Source organism: Lepidochelys kempii, chromosome 3 (assembly GCF_965140265.1).
Source record: "Lepidochelys kempii isolate rLepKem1 chromosome 3, rLepKem1.hap2, whole genome shotgun sequence".
NCBI lineage: Eukaryota > Metazoa > Chordata > Testudines > Cheloniidae > Lepidochelys > Lepidochelys kempii.
Genome location: NC_133258.1, coordinates 49,177,910 through 49,195,152, shown reverse-complemented (window position 1 = coordinate 49,195,152; position 17,243 = coordinate 49,177,910). Strand labels below are relative to the sequence as shown.

The following is a 17,243-nucleotide window of genomic DNA, read 5'->3' as shown; positions in this document are numbered from 1 at the left end:
TGATCAGTTCCAGGCTTTACATCTTGTTCTGGTCCTGGATTCTTGATTGAAGGCCTTGCCACTTTCACATGGCTCATCAGAAACGCAACAATATTGTTGTTCAGTCATGCATGAAGGACAGAAGAACCACTGGCACAGAAGGATATAAAGCTGCAAATACAGGCATAGACTATATTGCTCCGTCGGGCAGCTCCATATTTTGCAGCCGAAGTGACTCCTGAGCTCATGATTGGAAACATAAGCCTTTGGAGAAATGTTTTATATATTGCCTCCACACTGATCCAGGAATATAATGAGCAAAGTGGCTGAAGTATTGCACTTCTTGCTAGATGAGCCACTTATAAATGCTACATACAGCTCATTTAAATACTAATCAGTAAAAGTACCTTTTTAAACAAATGTGTAGCATAGCAGGCAAGAATATTAGAAATAAGTTCTATATTTGAAAGCTAGCTGCCTTAACTTTATGTGGTTATATTATGACTGCTGTTCTGTAATAAAGGTACTAGTAATGAATTAACAGATAACTGAAAATACTGTTACCCCTTTTGATCTGAGCAGCTAGCCAAAAATTGAGGTCTTTTATGTTGTTCCAGTCAGTAGGATAAATTGATTATGGAGTCAGGGACTTTGTGCAATCTTTTTTATTTACAAGGAATGTACAAAGTCCTGTTGAACACAAGAGTAATGAAACAACAGGAGACAGTTTCTCTGTTCACAACCTCTGAGCTTCTCTTAGCCAGTGCTACATCATGCTTGGCTAGGGCTGTGTGTGTAGCTTCCTTCTGTTTGTGTGCTTCTCTCAGCTTGCCTCCTCATACCTACTCCCCCGCTTCCCCAAAGCAATACCAGAGAAGCCCCTGAATGACCTTTTCTTTGGTTTGGAGCCATTATTATTTCATAAATCAGCTAAACTGTATCTGTTATCTTAAATGGAGGGTGGCAGTTACATCCACCAGCTTCAACAAGATTTAACTCAACTTATAACAATATTAAAAGTTTCTTTAGGGAAAAAAACATTCTGTAGTGCTAGATGTTCCTATAGGTATACACCACTGGGTCTGCAGCAAGCAGGATGCACTTTGTGTAGAGGAATGTGGTTCTCTGGATTCAGCTTTTAGAATGGATTGTTTCAAACTTTCCAGTTTCCTGAGTTGAAAATACTGACTGTCTCCCACGGTCACACTATTTCTTTATTTTAATCCTTAAATAGTTGTAATTAACCAGCAAGTGAGACAATTAGGAGAGATGTCTCTTTCTTTGTTGCTGCTTCAGAGCAACAATCTCTTCCTTTAAAGAGAGGCTTCTAATATCAAAATTCAGCCTCTTGTCAATGAGCACAACAAGTTTGGTGTTTAAAGATTCCTCATCTATTTTCATGAGCCCTGAACCTTCATAAGTCTATTACACTTTGTGTATGTGATGGGCAATCATAGAATCATAGAATCATAGAATATCAGGGTTGGAAGGGACCTCAGGAGGTCATCTAGTCCAACCCCCTTCTCAAAAGCAGGACCAATCCCCAATTAAATCATCCCAGCCAGGGCTTTGTCAAGCCTGACCTTAAAAACTTCTAAGGAAGGAGATTCCACCACCTCCCTACGCAATGCATTCCAGTGTTTCACCACCCTCCTAGTGAAAAAGTTTTTCCTAATATCCAACCTAAATCTCCCCCACTGCAACTTGAGACCATTACTCCTTGTCCTGTCCTCTTCTACCACTGAGAATAGTCTAGAACCATCCTCTCTGGAACCACCTCTCAGGTAGTTGAAAGCAGCTATCAAATCCCCCCTCATTCTTCTCTTCTGCAGACTAAACAATCCCAGTTTCCTCAGCCTCTCCTCATAAGTCATGTGTTCCAGACTCCTAATCATTTTTGTTGCCCTTCGCTGGACTCTTTCCAATTTATCCACATCCTTCTTGTAGTGTGGGGCCCAAAACTGGACACAGTACTCCAGATGAGGCCTCACCAATGTCGAATAGAGGGGGATGATCACGTCCCTCGATCTGCTCGCTATGCCCCTACTTATACATCCCAAAATGCCATTGGCCTTCTTGGCAACAAGGGCACACTGCTGACTCATATCCAGCTTCTCGTCCACTGTCACCCCTAGGTCCTTTTCTGCAGAACTGCTGCCTAGCCATTCGGTCCCTAGTCTGTAGCTGTGCATTGGGTTCTTCCGTCCTAAGTGCAGGACCCTGCACTTATCCTTATTGAACCTCATCAGATTTCTTTTGGCCCAATCCTCCAATTTGTCTAGGTCCCTCTGTATCCTATCCCTCCCCTCCAGCGTATCTACCACTCCTGCCAGTTTAGTATCATCCGCAAATTTGTTGAGAGTGCAATCCACACCATCCTCCAGATCATTTATGAAGATATTGAACAAAACCGGCCCCAGGACTGACCCCTGGGGCACTCCACTTGACACCGGCTGCCAACTAGACATGGAGCCATTGATCACTACCCGTTGAGCCCGACAATCTAGCCAACTTTCTACCCACCTTATAGTGCATTCATCCAGCCCGTACTTCTTTAACTTGCTGACAAGAATACTGTGGAAGACCGTGTCAAAAGCTTTGCTAAAGTCAAGAAACAATACATCCACTGCTTTCCCTTCATCCACAGAACCAGTAATCTCATCATAGAAGGCGATTAGATTAGTCAGGCATGACCTTCCCTTGGTGAATCCATGCTGACTGTTCCTGATCACTTTCCTCTCCTCTAAGTGCTTCAGGATTGATTCTTTGAGGACCTGCTCCATGATTTTTCCAGGGACTGAAGTGAGGCTGACTGGCCTGTAGTTCCCAGGATCCTCCTTCTTCCCTTTTTTAAAGATTGGCACTACATTAGCCTTTTCCGAGTCATCCGGGACTTCCCCCGTTCGCCACAAGTTTTCAAAGATAATGGCCAATGGCTCTGCAATCACAGCCGCCAGTTCCTTTAGCACTCTCGGATGCAACTCGTTCGGCCCCATGGACTTGTGCACGTCCAGCTTTTCTAAATAGTCCCTAACCAATCGAGGCCCTTTGGGGTGAGGTCCCCTGTTGGAGGACTTGCAGTTCTACCACACCCTACCGCAGGAAAGGAGCAGTGAACATGGGTTCTGCAGGCCTGCCTGGAAAGGCTGCAGGGAAGCACCCAAACACAGCACAGCAGACTCAGATAAAAGAAGCTGCAGGGCTTGAGCAGCTTGGTTCTTGGCTGGAGTCAGAGGGGTAGGAAGGGGCATTCCACTCTGGCCAAAGGGAGCTTGATGGGCTGCATTAATGGACACAAATCAGACGTCAAGAATTATAACATTCAAAAACCAGTTGCAGAACACTTCAATCTCTTTGGTCACTCGATTACAGACCGAAAAGTTGCAATTCTTCAACAAAAAAACTTCAAAAACAGACTCCAACAAGAGACTGCTGAATTGGAGTTAATTTGCAAACTGGATACAATTATCTTAGGCTTGAACAGAGACTGGGAGTGGATGGGTCATTCCACAAAGTAAATCTATTTCCCCATGTTTATTCCCCACCCCCCACTGTTCCTCAGACGTTCTTGTCAACTGCTGGAAATGGCCCACCTTGATTATCACTACAAAAGGCTTTTTGCCCCCGCTCTCCTGTTTGTAATATCTCACCTTAAGTGATCACGCTCGTTACAGTGTGTATGGTAACACCCATTGTTTCATGTTCTCTATGTATATAAATCTCCCCACTGTATTTTCCACTGAATGCATCCAATGAAGTAAGTTGTATCTCATGAAAGCTTATGCTCAAATAAATTTGTTAGTCTCTAAGGTGCCACAAGTACTCCTTTTCTTTTTGTGAATACAGACTAACACGGCTGCTACTCTGAAAAAAATTCCACTGAGTGGCTAGGCACCTGTAAGTTAGGTGCTGCAAAGCTTAGTGTTGCAACATCCAAATCCCTTTGATTTGGGCCTTATTCAGGAGAGCATCCTTAATAAGGAAGGGTGGCTAAGCATTCACTTAATTTAAAGATCATGTTTAAATCTCTCTCCATATAATGGGACTTAAGCATGTGGATAGGTGCTTTCCTGAATCAGAACCTCAAACTGGTTAAGTCTATAGTTAAGCATGAGCTTAATCAACTTGCTGAATTGGGCCCTGGAAGCATAATCCACACAATTGGAGCAGGGATCATACTGCTCATGCATGTCCCATTGTGCATAGAGAAGCCTGGACAGGAACTGTTCCTTCTGCAATTCCCTCAGAAGTGGTGCAGCTTCCACACTGTTTACAATGCATGGCTGTGGCTTAATGCCAAAGGTCTGCCTTTTTTAAAATATGGGACTGCTGTACATTCCACCTTGGAAGATATCTCACCTTTGGCAACAAAGGGAATTCATTCAGACTTGTGAATGAGGGTAATGACACATCCACTCCCAGTCTTTATTCAAGCCTAAGTTAATTGTATCCAGTTTGCAAATTAATTCCAATTCAGCAGTCTCTCTTTGGAGTCTGTTTTTGAAGTTTGTTTGTTGAAGAATTGCCACTTTTAGGTGTGTAATCGAGTGACCAAAGAGATTGAAGTGTTCTCCGACTGGTTTTTGAATGTTATAATTCCTGATGTCTGATTTGTGTCCATTTATTCTTTTACATAGAGACTGTCCAGTTTGGCCAATGTACATGGCAGAGGGGCATTGTTGGCACATGATGGTAGATGTGCAGGTGAACGAGCCTCTGATCGTGTGGTTGATTTGATTAAGCCCTATGATGGTGTCCCCTGAATAGATATGTGGACCCAAACTTCTGAACACTATAGGGCATTATTTCCCTCAGCCCGCACAGCTTCCCGCAGCCCCCATTGGCCTGCAGCAGCGAACCGCAACCAGTGGGAGCCGTGATCGGCCGAACCAGCGGCTGCGGCAGGTAAACAAACTGGCACAGCCTGCCAGGGGCTTTCCCTGAACAAGTGGCATCCCAAGTTTGGGAAACACTGCTATAGGGGAACAGTACAAAAAGGTTTGGGATCTGGGGTATACCTACTGTTAACCTGAAAGGCAAAGTAAGGGCTGGCATAGCCTAGAGGAGAGTGCTTGGGTGGCTAACAGGCTGGTGATGTCAGGGAGCTGCCACCCAGTTAAGCACATGTAAGTCTTCCTCATGCTGGAGGCAGGGGGTAACAAGATGACTCAGCCTTGGGTACCCAAGAGCCATCACAATTACGTTTGACAACAATGAAAGATTCTGTTTTGTTTTGTTTTTTAATCTACAGGGTCTCCTAATATGTCTAATGTAAAATTATGTCTGTTTATTACTACTAATTTTCAAGATGAATTCTGATCATAAATAATTGGCAATTTCATTAATTGCTTTAGGACTGTTATCTAGCTTATTAGCAGTAAGTTCTAGCCTTCTGTGGGACTGTTTGTGGTCCTAATCAATCAGGAGACTAGCTTTTAAACATCTGAAAAAGGTATTAACAAGTTTGTTAAAGACAAGAGAACTTGTCTATTCTTGATATAAGTAAATATAGCTGGAGAGAGATGAGTGCATTTAATACAAGTTTGAAATCAGGTTAAACAGTGTATGACCTGATTCAAAGTCAGTCGAAGTCAATGTGAATTTAGTGGTCAGAGTCTAAGAAAAGTGGAACAAGTTGTTAACATATTCCTAACATTTAACGTTACCTGAATCTGTGGGTCCTGCACTACACTAGTGAAAGCATAAATTAGTTCTTTTTAACGTTCTAGTCTAGGACCCTTAACTTTCCAAAGGACACTTAAGTGTATTGTTTTGGTTTTTTAAAATAATTTCTTAAATTTGTCCTTTTGTAGCTTTTAATAGATTTTTGTTTGTTTCTGTTTTGTCACTGAATATCTGGCATGAGCTGGTGAATTATTTGAATGTGGAGATACCAACTAAGTCTGGACCTTGCATCCTGTATTTTCCAGAAATCACTTTGCCTTTATTGTACACCAAATGAAGCCCAATACATTCAGTAATGGGGTTATGGGAAGTTTGTCTTTTTTTGTTTGTCTGTCTGTTTTATGGGCCTCATTAGCACCAATAAAATGTGAGATGATTTCACATGCAAAATTAGTAGACGCATGATCTTTAATATCTGGGATGTCTTTTCCCTTGCCACATTTTATTTTTCCTTTAGAAATTAAATACGTGTATTTGCCAAATTCAAAGAAAATGCTACTCTCCTTTTTTTGTACGTATACTTCAATCTTTTCCATATATAATTCCAATGTATTGACAGAGGGCAGGACTTTGTTACAGAGCTGTTTCTTTGTTTTCAGGGTCTCTCTTTTTTTAAAAAGTTCCAGTGTTTTAGAGCTACTGGCAATGTGCAGCAACAATACTCTTCCACAGTTCTTTATTCTGTTGTACTGAAACTTCGTTTACCTTCCCATGCTTGGAGGGCCCTCATATATATGGAACATGTTTTGCAGTGGTGACTGAGACAGAAGTTTGTCTGGAGCTAAAATGGAACAGAAACTTTTAGTTTACTATGTGCAGTATAATATTGGGTGAACTTGTCGGGTAAATTGTATTTTTTAAACAAGAATCTTGCAAAGCTAATGTAGCAGTGGTGTCCAATCTTCTCTCTCAGGCCACTTGTGGTCCTTGAAGATCTAAATTGTGATTGAACTTGCAATTGTTTAAGAATTGAAAATGTGTTCTTTGAGCTATTCCCTGCCCTGCCATTTTTAAACTGAAGTGCTTGAATCAGCCTCATTGGTATGAGGAGAAAGGAGGAGACTGACTTGCTAAGCTACAGGGTCCCCAAGGAGAGCAGGATAGGAGCTTTATTGGCTCTGCCTGAGCCTGGGATAGCGCCTAACGAAAAATAGCTCCCCTCTGCTACATAGCCACCTATGATAGCTTGGTAAAAGGAGGACATGTGGAGAACCAACAATCAGTTATGGCTACATTGACCAAATATCCAGTTTTGGCTGGGACAGTCCCCTTTTTAAGACCTGTCACTGATGTTCCAACTTTTTTTGGCAAAACTAGCCATTTGTCCCATTAGCTCTTGCCAACTGATTAAAAAAGTGGGGGGTGGTCGGGACAGAGGAACATTCAGGGAGGGTGAGCAGCAACATTTGGGGAGAGTGGGGTGAGGCAGGACAGGAGACTGGCTGATGTGTCTGCTATGCCATGTCCCTCCAATCAGGGAGCGATGGGCTGCAGCGTGAGCATGTGACACCCCAATCACAGGGCAGGGCAGTCAAGGCCCTAATTCAAACTCTTTTCCAGCCAGACCATGGAGCCATGACTCGTGGGCCATGGAGCCTACTGTGCCATCCGGCTGGTAAGTGACTGATCGGGTCCCACAGAATCCGCTGGTGTTGGGGCAGCAAGTATAGCATGCTCCCTCCCACTCCAAGTAGGCCCCGGAGCCCCCACCCTGGCCTCATGTCCTCCCCACCCACCGTCCTTTGGGTCCAGTCCCTGGAGCACTTTCCAGTCCCTCTCCACCAAGACCTGTCTGGCTCTAGTCACCCGCTTCTGCCAAATCCCTGCAGGGGTGCCATTTAGGGAGGGTGGTGGGGAGGCACCTGCCCCCTCCCTGAGTTTTGTACCACTGGCCGAGAGTGACCACCCATGCTCCCCTATTGCTTGCTCCTCTTCCCCCTCCCGATACCAAAATCTGAAATGGTGCCCCTGCATTGCGGCCTTCCCCCATCTTCCAGGGCTGTTCTTTGCAGTCAACTTGGTCCCTCCTGCTACCTGGAATCTCCTTCCTGCCCCTTTGCTATTCTGGCATGTCCCACTAGCTGGCTCATAGTCAATAGCTTCACCACCTGGCTCTGAGCTCCAAAGTACTCACCGTATTTTGCTGCCCATATTCCAGCTGATACCCATTCCTCTTCCCAGCCCACACCCCCCATCTCTGCTACTTGGCTCAATTGTGGGACATGGAGAAATGTTCATGGTGGACGAGCAGTGACACGAGGTGGCTCGCACCAGCCCTGCGTGTCCCGTTTTCAGTTTAGGGAAATATGGTCACCCTAGTTATGGCTCTCTAGTTCCCTGCTTCAGCCTAATTTAGCCTAGGTTGAGTTAACTTGCACCAATTGTCTGGCCTGCAGCTGCCAAGTGCAGCACACACCAGCCACTCTCCCTCCCGCCCTGGACTGGACCTGGTTTTAAAAGGGGAAAATGTTTATCACACAAATTTCCAATTTTGAACACTTTCAACCAGTTTTACCCTGACATGAGCCCTGTGCTGCAGACCACAGAGATAGATGTATAAGAGCTGTCTGTGCTGCCTTCACACGAAGGGAATGGAGGGTGCCACAGAATCTGCCCCAAAGTATTGATTGTGGCCCCTTGACCTTTTGGAAATAACATGCTTAGGCTTCAGACTGAAAAGCTTGGACGTCACTGATATATAGTCAGGAAGAGGGTTTTTTTGTTTTGTTTTTTAATAGATGCCAGCCACAATGTGAAATGTGGGCTCAACTATGCTTTCATCCAAAGCCCACAAAGATATATAGATATATGTATATAAATAAATAAATAAGAAATATGTATTTATTTATAATTCCTTGATGAATACTATGCAGAAAATGGACCTTTCTATTTGTGAACAGGAGTTAAGGAGAAAGGTAACCAAGTGAATTAAATAACTAAGCATGTCTGAGAGATTGCCTTGCTCTCAGTTCCTGCACACTAACAGGGCAATTGGTGTAATCTGGGGTACCTGAGCTAATGTTCTCCAGACTTAAATATCAAGGAGCTGATAGCTGGGTGTTCTCAGTGATCTGTGTCCAGGAAGCTCACTTCCCTTCTATACCACCCCTGGGTTGGGGGGTGGAGGGGTGTGTGTGTAAAATATTGTTTGCGGTGAGGATTTTTAATTTAACTTTGTTTTTAAAGTCATTTGTTGTGGAAATGGTTCACAGGAATCTTGAGACTTTTGTAACTGAGTACATTTTATAAACAAAATCAAACCTTAAAAAAATAAAAATCCAAGGCCAAAATTCTTGGACTTGGGTGCCAAAGTTGGACCCCCACATGAATCAGTAGTGACTTAAATAAGGTGCCCTGAGCTCCCCTGACTTCTGAAAGGCAGATGCATAAGTATGTATTTGGGCTTGTAATTCTGGCACACATGTTTGAGAACTTTGTTACATATATTTCATAGAAAAAGAGTTAAGATTCCACAAAAAACTTGACTTGGTCTCCACCATTATATGTCTCTAAGTATTCTATCAGCTTCTCAATTTGTTGCATTCCTTAGCATGTTTTCATAGTTCATTATGCTCTTCTCTGTCTTGTGTGTGCAGTAGGTTCTTATAGCTTTGACAAGTCAATCCACCTTTTGGTATGAGTTTCCTCATGTATAAAATGGTGGTGATACCTGTGAGTTCCATAATACTTATGAGCTCCACAAAGCTGGTGAAGAAACTTATAAATTCCTTTGGGACTTGATGAAACTCCAAAATGTTGAAATTTCCATGGTGCATATAAGCCCCATGGTACATTCTCAACCATATCACACTACTCCTGTGCTCTATGTTTCTTCCATATCTGAAGTTCCTAGCTACACCATTTTGATGTAGCTCTTTAAAAAAAAGTTAGCTGACTTTCTCAATAAACCTCAGATTAATCCCCCTGAATCTTATTTGTCTCCACATGACAAACTTCAGGCAGAAAGAGGCTTTTAACAAAGAAAAGAAAAAAAAACTTTATTCGGCTTAGTTACTATTACTTACTGTAGCAATTGTATAGTCTTTTTCATCTTCAAAGCACTTTGCGACTCATTAATTAGATAATGTTTTTAACCTTAACTAGGAGTTGCTTCTGCAGCACCATAAATTGAAGCCAGAAAGATTTAAATTGGAAATAAGGGGCAAATTTCTAGCTGTGAAAGTAATTAATCATTGCAACAGCTTATCAAGGGAAATGATAGTCATTGTCACTTGAAGTCTTTAAATTGACATTGGACACCTTTTCAAAAGATAACTTGTGACTGAACTAGAGTTTATTATGCTCAACAGCATACATTTAAATAGGGAAGAATAATTCCCTCCACTACACCAATTCCTGGATGAAATTCTATGGACTAAATCAGTTGCAGCTCCCACTGGCTGCGGTTCGCCGCTGCAGGCCAATGGGGGCTGTGGGAAGTGGTGCGGGCTGAGGGACATACCGGCCGCCACGTCCCACAGCCCCCATTGGCCTGCAGCGGCAAACCGCAGCCAGTGGGAGCCATGATCAGCCGAATCTGTGGATGCGGCAGATAAACAAACCAGCCCGGCCTGCCAGGGGCTTTCCCTGAACAAGCGGCATCCCAAGTTTGGGAAACACTGCTCTAGATCATGATGAGATAGACCTAGCAAAAAAATATTCAACAACCTCTATCCCAGCTGGGCTTTGAGGTGCTGCTGTTCTTGGCATCTTTTGTGTCCCTCCTACATGGTTATATGTATGGATATGCTCAATCCTGAATCACTTAGTCTCATGCAATGAATGTGGAAGCAAGGTTGCCGTGGTGCTCGCAAAAGTTGTGATTTCCTAATCTGCCTTGTTTTTCCCTGAGCTGTATGACTTCCTCTCCTTTTATTTCTCCTCCTGCGGCCAAAGAAGTATAAACTTCTGCCATCCATCCCTGATGTGGGATGGGATGTGCGTTTGAAAATTCAGCCACTTTCCCTCTCCCCCAACCCAGGAACCTGGCCTGCATGCCCCTGCAAGAAATATTGATGATGATACCACTGGAGGAGATGCACAGCACTATCTTCTCCCTGCTGCTCCTGAGAATTCACTAGTGAGAAAAGGCTGCTGCTGGGAGAAGGCTCTCAGCCTGGCAGTGAGTTTTGAATTTCTGGGAAGGAGTCTGAAATAAAGAGTTCAAACAGATCGTTTCTGAGTTTATCCCATTGTTTCATCCTTCTCAGCACTCAATGTTACCATGCTACAACACATATCAAACTTGCTGAGTGAGGTATGCAACAGTAAATTGTTATTAATACATTAGTCCATTTTGTTTTTTACCTGTGCAAAGCTATAATAAACTTAGTGATCCAGACACATTTTCCCTTTACTTCATTAGAAAAGAATCCAGTTCATTTTTAAAACTCCAGAGAGTGTTGGTAACTTTCCCTAAAAGAGTCTGAGAACTTAATTTTTGTGTTTTGTTTTGTTGTGAATCAAAGAGAAATAGGACTGAAGTTTGAAACAATTACTGCATGGTTTCATAATGTTTTGTTATAGCAAAATCTAATTCTGTTGAAATTCTTCATATCTAATTATTCTAATGGGTGAAATTCATTGTAACATCTCACAACAGACTGTCTCATATACTCTCATTGACTGTGTACTTTTACATGGGATCTCAGTGGTAAAGTTTTAATGTCACTGACACTAAAATTCTGATCTAGCGTAAGAGAAATTCTATCACATGATGGACTCTTACATACCTTTCTGTAAGACTTTGTTCACTTTTAATAATATGCAAATAAAGAAGAGCCTCACCTTAAAAATTAAAACATGCCATATCTTCACCTACATCTTCACCTACCAAAACACCAGTATGAGAGCAATATACCTCTTGATAACTTGATTTTGTTTTTATTTCTTCAGCAGCAATTGAACAAACTCACTCTTCTAAATACTGCTGAGTTCATATTAATTTTCATGAATTGAGCTTGCAGATCTGTGCTCAGACTTCAAAGAGAAAATTTTGCTATGTGATTTCTAAAACATACATGTCAATATAACATTTTAACTCAAGTGAAGCACACTTTCCTCAGCCCATGTGCTACCATGACTTAATGTGTGACTTTGGGGACGTTACTTAACTTCTCTTTCTATCATTGTTTCTCCATCTATAAAAGGGGTTATACTTGTCTAGCACAGAAGTAGGTAGGATTTTGTCTAAAAATATATTTAAAAGTTGAGCTTTCAGCCTTAACTCTTAATTTCCTTTCTTCTGAGTCCCTGCTTTCCCAACTGTAATATTGCTTATCAGTAGATTTGTTTACAGTGCATTTTTATAGTAGTGACAAACTTATCCATCATGTTGTCATAATAAGCGGTAACCTTATCACAAATTGCCCATTAATTTGCATCTTTTCAGTGAATTATATGGAGCGCATTGTAGCGATATTTGGTCTTGTATTGCACTCTCTAGCTAAGGACCTCAAAGCACTTCGCAAACACTACTGAATTATGACGCACAACACTGCTCTGATGTAGGAAAGAATTATTATCCCCATGTTACAGATGGAGAAAATGAGGCACAGAGAGGTTAAGCGACTTGCCCAGAGTTGCACAGGATGTCTATGGGAGAACTGGGAACAGCACCCAGATCTCCTGACTTCAAATCTAGAGCTTTAACAACTGAAACATCCTTCTCCAGAATGATACCATGCAATTTTCAGAAAAGTTATAGCACTGTTTTGATGAGAACTCAGTAAATTACTCAGATCTCCATATCTTAAAATATTCTGGCCATAGTAAAAGTATGTGTGGATTTAAAGCCTTTGTACAGTGAAGGTTCATACAGCTTGTCTGTCTCCCTAATGCAGTTTCTGCATTAGAGTTAATGATATTTCAATATTTCTGAAGTATTTAGCATTTTTCACTGTACTGATTACAATCTGTTGTAGATTATAATTATGCTGCTTTTATCACTCAAACACTCAAGTGATTTTTAAACCTTCAAGTGGCTCATTCCAGATTTTTATTTCTCAGTGTTTGAAAGTCTGCTTAGATTATGCCCTTCTGTCACATTAGCTGTAAATGCTAAATCAATGCAAAATGAATAGATTCTTATTTCTAAAAATAACCTTTTTCACAGGAAGAAGAACTAAGGAAAAGTGGGGAAGCCAAATATTCACACTTGAGCGACGAGCTTCATGTTCTAATTGAAGTGTTTGCTCCACCTGGGGAAGCTTATTCACGTATGAGTCATGCCTTGGAAGAGATTAAAAAATTCCTTGTTCCAGTAAGTGGCTCATAACATTTTTTTTTCTAATTATCTCTAGTTCTGCTACATTGAAATCATTCATTCTTTAAATCCTACCTGGTTCAGGAAACAATTTGATCTCCTGAAGATTCATTCTATGAGATGCCCAACAATCCACTAATTGTTCCTTAAGTATCTTCTGTGTGTGTGGTTGTTGTGTTTTTTTATGATCATAGGTCATGGACCTCAGTGTAGAAATATGCCTCTAAGATCCTTGAGTATTGTATATTTGTACTGGCGTTGTTCGCATGTGCTACATTTTATATAAATGTCTTTATACAAAAGATTCTGAATTTACATGCAAAACTAAAAATACAATAATAACATTTTATTTGGCAGTGTTTACACGAATAATTCTGATCAGCTCCAATATTACTGCAGTTCAGAAGACTAATCCTAACTCAGGCTTGAATTTCAGAAACCATCGCTATTCAGAAAAGGACTCCAATGTGTGCTTAAGTGCTTTCTGAAACGGGGGCCCAAAATTCTAGAATACTATGTAGCAGGACAAATGAGGGATGCAGGAAACTCACTTTTCTTTTATATTTGTATTATACAGAACTACTTCAGCTAACCCAAACTCCTTGCAATCTGAACGAGAATTATGTCCCTTTTTGCCTATTAATTTCTTTGAAACTATTTTAAATTTCAGTTGTCCAAATGTATTCACTGTACCGCATGACATTTTGATATTCAAGGTTTTACTTTATATATAATCTGCATTAATGATGATTTTGCAACAGTGTTGTGGCATGAGCTACATACCAGAAAAGCTGGGTTTTGTCTAGTCTGATCTGAGGGCATAGATACTGTGAATGCAATGAATACAAGAAAGAAAAGGAGTACTTGTGGCACTTTAGAGACTAACAAATGTATTTGTGAATAAGCTTTTCTGAGCTACAGCTTACTTCATCGGATGCATTCAGTGGAAAATACAGTGTGGAGATTTATATACATAGAGAACATGAAACAATGGGTGTTACCATACACACTGTAAGGAGAGTGATTACTTAAGGTGAGCTGTTACCAGCAGGAGAGCAGGGGGGAGGAGGGGGAAGGGGGAAGGAAACCTTTTGTAGTGGTAATCAAGGTGGGCCATTTCCAGCAGTTGACCAGAATGTCTGAGGAACAGTGGGGGGTGGGAGGAATAAACATGGGGAAATAGTTTTACTTTGTGTAATGACCCATCCACTCCCAGTCTTTATTCAAGCCTAAATTAATTGTATTCAGTTTGCAAATTAATTCCAATTCAGCAGTCTCTCATTGAAGTCTGTTTTTGAAGTTTTTTTTGTTGAAGAATTGCAACTTTTCCGCCTGTAATCGAGTGACCAAAGAGATTGAAGTGTTCTCCGACTGGTTTTTGAATGTTATAATTCTTGACGTCTGATTTGTGTCCATTTATTCTTTTACATAGAGACTGTCCAGTTTGACCAACATGGCAGAAGGGCATTGCTGGCACATGATGGCATATATCACATTGGTAGATGTGCAGGTGAACGAGTCTCTGATAGTGTGGCTGATGTGATTGGGCCCTATGATGGTGTCCCCTGAATAGATATGTGGACACAATTGGAAACGGGATTTGTTGCAAGGATAGGTTCCTTGGTTCGTGGTTTTGTTGTGTGGTGTGTGGTTGCTGGTGAGTATTTGCTTCAGGTTGGGGAGCTGTCTGTAAGCAAGGACTGGTCTGTCTCCAAAGATCTGTGGGAGTGATGGTCGTTCTTCAGGATAGGTTGTAAATCCTTGCGGATGCGTTGGAGAGGTTTTAGTTGGGGGCTGAAGGTGATGGCTAGTGGCGTTCTGTTACTATCTTTGTTGGGCCTGTCCTGTAGTAGGTGACTTCTGGTTACTCTTCTGGCTCTGTCAATCTGTTTCTTCACTTCAGCAGTTGGGTAATGTAGTTGTAAGAATGCTTGATAGAGACCCTGTAGGTGTTTGTCTCTGTCTGAGGGGTTGGAGCAAATGCAGTTGTATCACAGAGCTTGGCTGTAGACAATGGATCGTGTGGTGTGGTCTGGATGAAAGCTGGAGGCATATACGTAGGAATAGCGGTCAGTAGGTTTCCGGTATAGGGTGGTGTTTATGTGACCATCGCTTATTAGCACTGTAGTGTCCAGGAAGTGGATCTCTTGTGTGGACTAGACCAGGCTGAGGTTGATGGTGGGATGGAAATTGTTGAAAACATGGTGGAATTCCTCAAGGGCTTCTTTTCCATGGGTCCAGATGATGAAGATGTCATCAATGTAGCGCAAGTAGAGTAGGGGCATTAGGGGACGAGAGCTGAGGAAGCATTGTTCTAAGTCAGCCATAAAAATGTTCGCATACTGTGGGGCCATGCGGGTACCCACAGTAGTGCCGCTGATTTGAAGGTATACATTGTCCCCAAATGTGAAATAGTTATGGGTGAGGACACAGACACAAAGTTCAGCCACCAGGTTTGCCATGACATTATCGGGGATAGTGTTCTTGATGGCTTGTAGTCCCTCTTTGTGTGGAACGTTGGTGTAGAGGGCTTCTACATCCATAGTGGCCAAGATGGTGTTTTCAGGAAGATCACCGATGGATTGTTGTTTCCTCAGGAAGTCAGTGATGTCTCGAAGATAGCTATGAGTGCTGGTAGCGTAAGGCCTGAGGAGGGAATCTACATAGTCAGACAATCCTGCTGTCAGGGTGCCAATACCTGTGATGATGGGGCATCCAGGATTTCCAGGTTTATGGATCTTGGGTAGTAGATAGAATACCCCATGTCGGGATTCCAGGGTTGTGTGTGTGTGCGGATTTGTTCTTGTGCTTTTTCAGGGATTTTCTTGAGCAAATGGTGTAGTTTCTTTTGGTAACCCTCAGTGGGATCAGAGGGTAATGGCTTGTAGAAAGTGGTGTTGGAGAGCTGCCAAGCAGCCTCTTGTTCATATTCCAACCTATTCGTGATGACGACAGCATCTCCTTTGTCAGCCTTTTTGATTATGATGTCAGAGTTGTTTCTGAGGCTGTGGATGGCATTGTGTTCTGCACAGCTGAGGTTATGAGGCAAGTGATGCTGATTTTCCACAATTTCAGCCTGTGCACGTAAGGGGAAGCACTCTATGTAGAAGTCCAGTCTGTTGTTTCGAACTTCAGGAGGAGTCCACCCAGAATCCTTTTTGTAGTCTTGGTAGGAAGGTCTCTGTGGGTTAGTATGTTGTTCAGAGGTGCATTGGAAATATTCCTTGAGTCGGAGACGTCGAAAATAGGATTCTAGGTCACCACAGAACTGTATCATGTTCATGGGGGTGGAGGGGCAGAAGGAGAGGCCCTGAGATAGGACAGATTCTTCTGCTGGGTTAAGAGTATAGTTGGATAGATTAACAATATTGCTGGGTGGGTTAAGGGAACCACTGTTGTGTCCCCTTGTGGCATGTAGTAGTTTAGATAGTTTAGTGTCCTTTTTCTTTTGTAGAGAAGCAAACTGTGTGTTGTAAATGGCTTGTCTAGTTTTTGTAAAGTCCGGCCATGAGGAAGTTTGTGTGGAAGGTTGTTTTTTTATGAGAGTATCCAGTTTTGATACATCAGCCACACTATCAGAAGTTCGTTCACCTGCACATCTACCAATGTGATATATGCCATCATGTGCCAGCAATGCCCCTCTGCCATGTAGTTTGGCCAAACTGGACAGTCTGTATGTAAAAGAATAAATGGACACAAATCAGACATCAAGAATTATAACATTCAAAAACCAGTCGGAGAACACTTTGGTCACTCGATTATAGACCGAAAAGTTGCAATTCTTCATAAAAAAAAATTCAAGAACAGATGCCAATGAGAGACTGCTGAATTGGAATTAATTTGCAAACTGGATACAATTAACTTTGGCTTGAATAGAGACTGGGAGTGGATGGGTCATTACACAAAGTAAAACTATTTCCCATGTTTATTCCCCACCCCCCACCCCCCACTATTCCTCAGTTCTTGTCAACTGCTGGAAATGGCCCACCTTGATTACCACTTCAAAAGGTTTCCTCCCCCCCCCCCCCCCTGCTCTCCTGCTGGTAACAGCTCACCTTAAGTGATCACTCTCCTTACAGTGTGTATGGTAACACCCATTGTTTCATGTTCTCTATGTATATAAATCTCCACACTGTATTTTCCACTGAATGCATCCGATGAAGTGAGCTGTAGCTCAAGAAAGCTTATTCTCAAATAAATTTGTTAGTCTCTAAGGTGCCACAAGTCCTCCTTTTCTTTTTGCGAATACAGACTAACACAGCTGCTACTCTGAATCCAATGAATACAGAGTAAGAGTTGATTCAAATTTTTCAAT

At 42.1% G+C, this 17,243-nt stretch overlaps 1 protein-coding gene across 5 annotated transcripts in view; it reads left to right on the top strand.

Moving 5' to 3' along the window:
* The window catches only part of KHDRBS2 (KH RNA binding domain containing, signal transduction associated 2), a 572,210-nt gene that overhangs the window by 294,237 nt on the left and 260,730 nt on the right, over positions 1 to 17,243 (top strand). For 4 of the 5 annotated variants that reach the window (XM_073336336.1, XM_073336333.1, XM_073336332.1 and 1 more), the window contains one exon: positions 12,779 to 12,925. The exons of the other annotated variant lie outside the window; for it this stretch is intronic. In XM_073336336.1, coding sequence (XP_073192437.1) covers positions 12,779 to 12,925 — 147 coding nt within the window. The remainder of the gene's footprint in view (positions 1 to 12,778; positions 12,926 to 17,243) is intronic. 5 annotated transcript variants of the gene reach the window in all.